The sequence below is a fragment of the Balaenoptera acutorostrata genome, chromosome 13 (genome assembly GCF_949987535.1).
Source record: "Balaenoptera acutorostrata chromosome 13, mBalAcu1.1, whole genome shotgun sequence".
In the NCBI taxonomy this organism is placed as follows: Eukaryota; Metazoa; Chordata; class Mammalia; order Artiodactyla; family Balaenopteridae; genus Balaenoptera; species Balaenoptera acutorostrata.
Genome location: NC_080076.1, coordinates 80,370,126 through 80,371,205, shown reverse-complemented (window position 1 = coordinate 80,371,205; position 1,080 = coordinate 80,370,126). Strand labels below are relative to the sequence as shown.

Sequence of the window (1,080 nt, the reverse complement as noted above, 5' to 3'; positions counted from 1 at the left end):
TTATTTGTAAAATCATAGAGATTATGCCGTAAGAATCAGCCAGAAGGTCTCAGCTCCACTAGAGCCGCTATTTGAGGCCAGCTCCCAGGGGAGTGTATCTTGTCATGTCCTGGCAGGAAGGTCTCCTCTTCTGTAAGCTGCCAACACCACATCCTTAAACCTGTATTTCGAAAATCGTGTCTTTGGATGTGTTGTGTCTGAGAAAAGATTCTCGAGAAAAAGTAGACACAACACAACTTCCTGGTGATTCTTTATTCAGCTAAGGGGGCACCACACTGTTCCTTTAGCAGAATCTCCGTTATTCTAATTCCCTTCTGGGCGCCCTGTCTTAAAAATGTGCTGGCAAAAGTTTCCAAAACGCAGTTGAGAAAACCAGCCCCTGTGATTGAAATCCTGCCTTTTTGAATGAACTCGGTCCAATTTGGATTTTTTATACTTTCCCGGAAGACAGACTCTTCCTTCATGGATGCATATTGTGTCCACGTAAGACAGTGACTCCTTATAGCCATGTTCCTTTCCTGAGGACTGAACCACGATTCCTCTTCTAACTGGATATTAGGTACCCTTAAAATGTTCACCTTCCTTACAACTTCTGGAACCACATTCTGACAGACTGCAATCCTCTTTCTATAGATGATCCCTGTTGACACATTCTTTTTTTCCTACACGATTTTTACAGAGATGACATTTTTATCCATGGGGTTCAGATACTTTCGGAGGAAGCTGGTGACCACCTGCTCGAAGGGGTGCTTGAACACCTCGTGCACGTCCACGGTGACCCCCATTCCGGCGTGCCAACCACACCTCCACAAGCACACTACTGCTGGACCTCTCCACCAGCCTACTTTTAATAACAAAATCCATTTACCTAATTAGGTTTACTCTAATCTCAGCCAGACCATGCACAAAACTTTTTCAGGGCTCCCTTTCCACACAAACCTTCCACAGCCTTCTCTATCCATATTAGTTTTGTCCCATATTTTTTTCCCCATCTAGAAACAACCAGCTCTAGGACCAAATCACTTTCTCTTCCTTAATAAAATGCAACTCCATTCCTCATACCTTCTTTTACTCAAAACA

The 1,080-nt window shown here is 43.6% G+C and overlaps 1 protein-coding gene across 1 annotated transcript; it reads right to left on the bottom strand.

Moving 5' to 3' along the window:
* Nucleotides 1–251: 251 nt before the first annotated feature.
* Nucleotides 252–785, bottom strand: LOC103012121 (PRELI domain-containing protein 2-like). The gene is given in 1 exon segment (XM_057525928.1): nt 252–785. A coding segment is annotated over 1 exon segment (534 nt).
* Nucleotides 786–1,080: the final 295 nt, after the last annotated feature.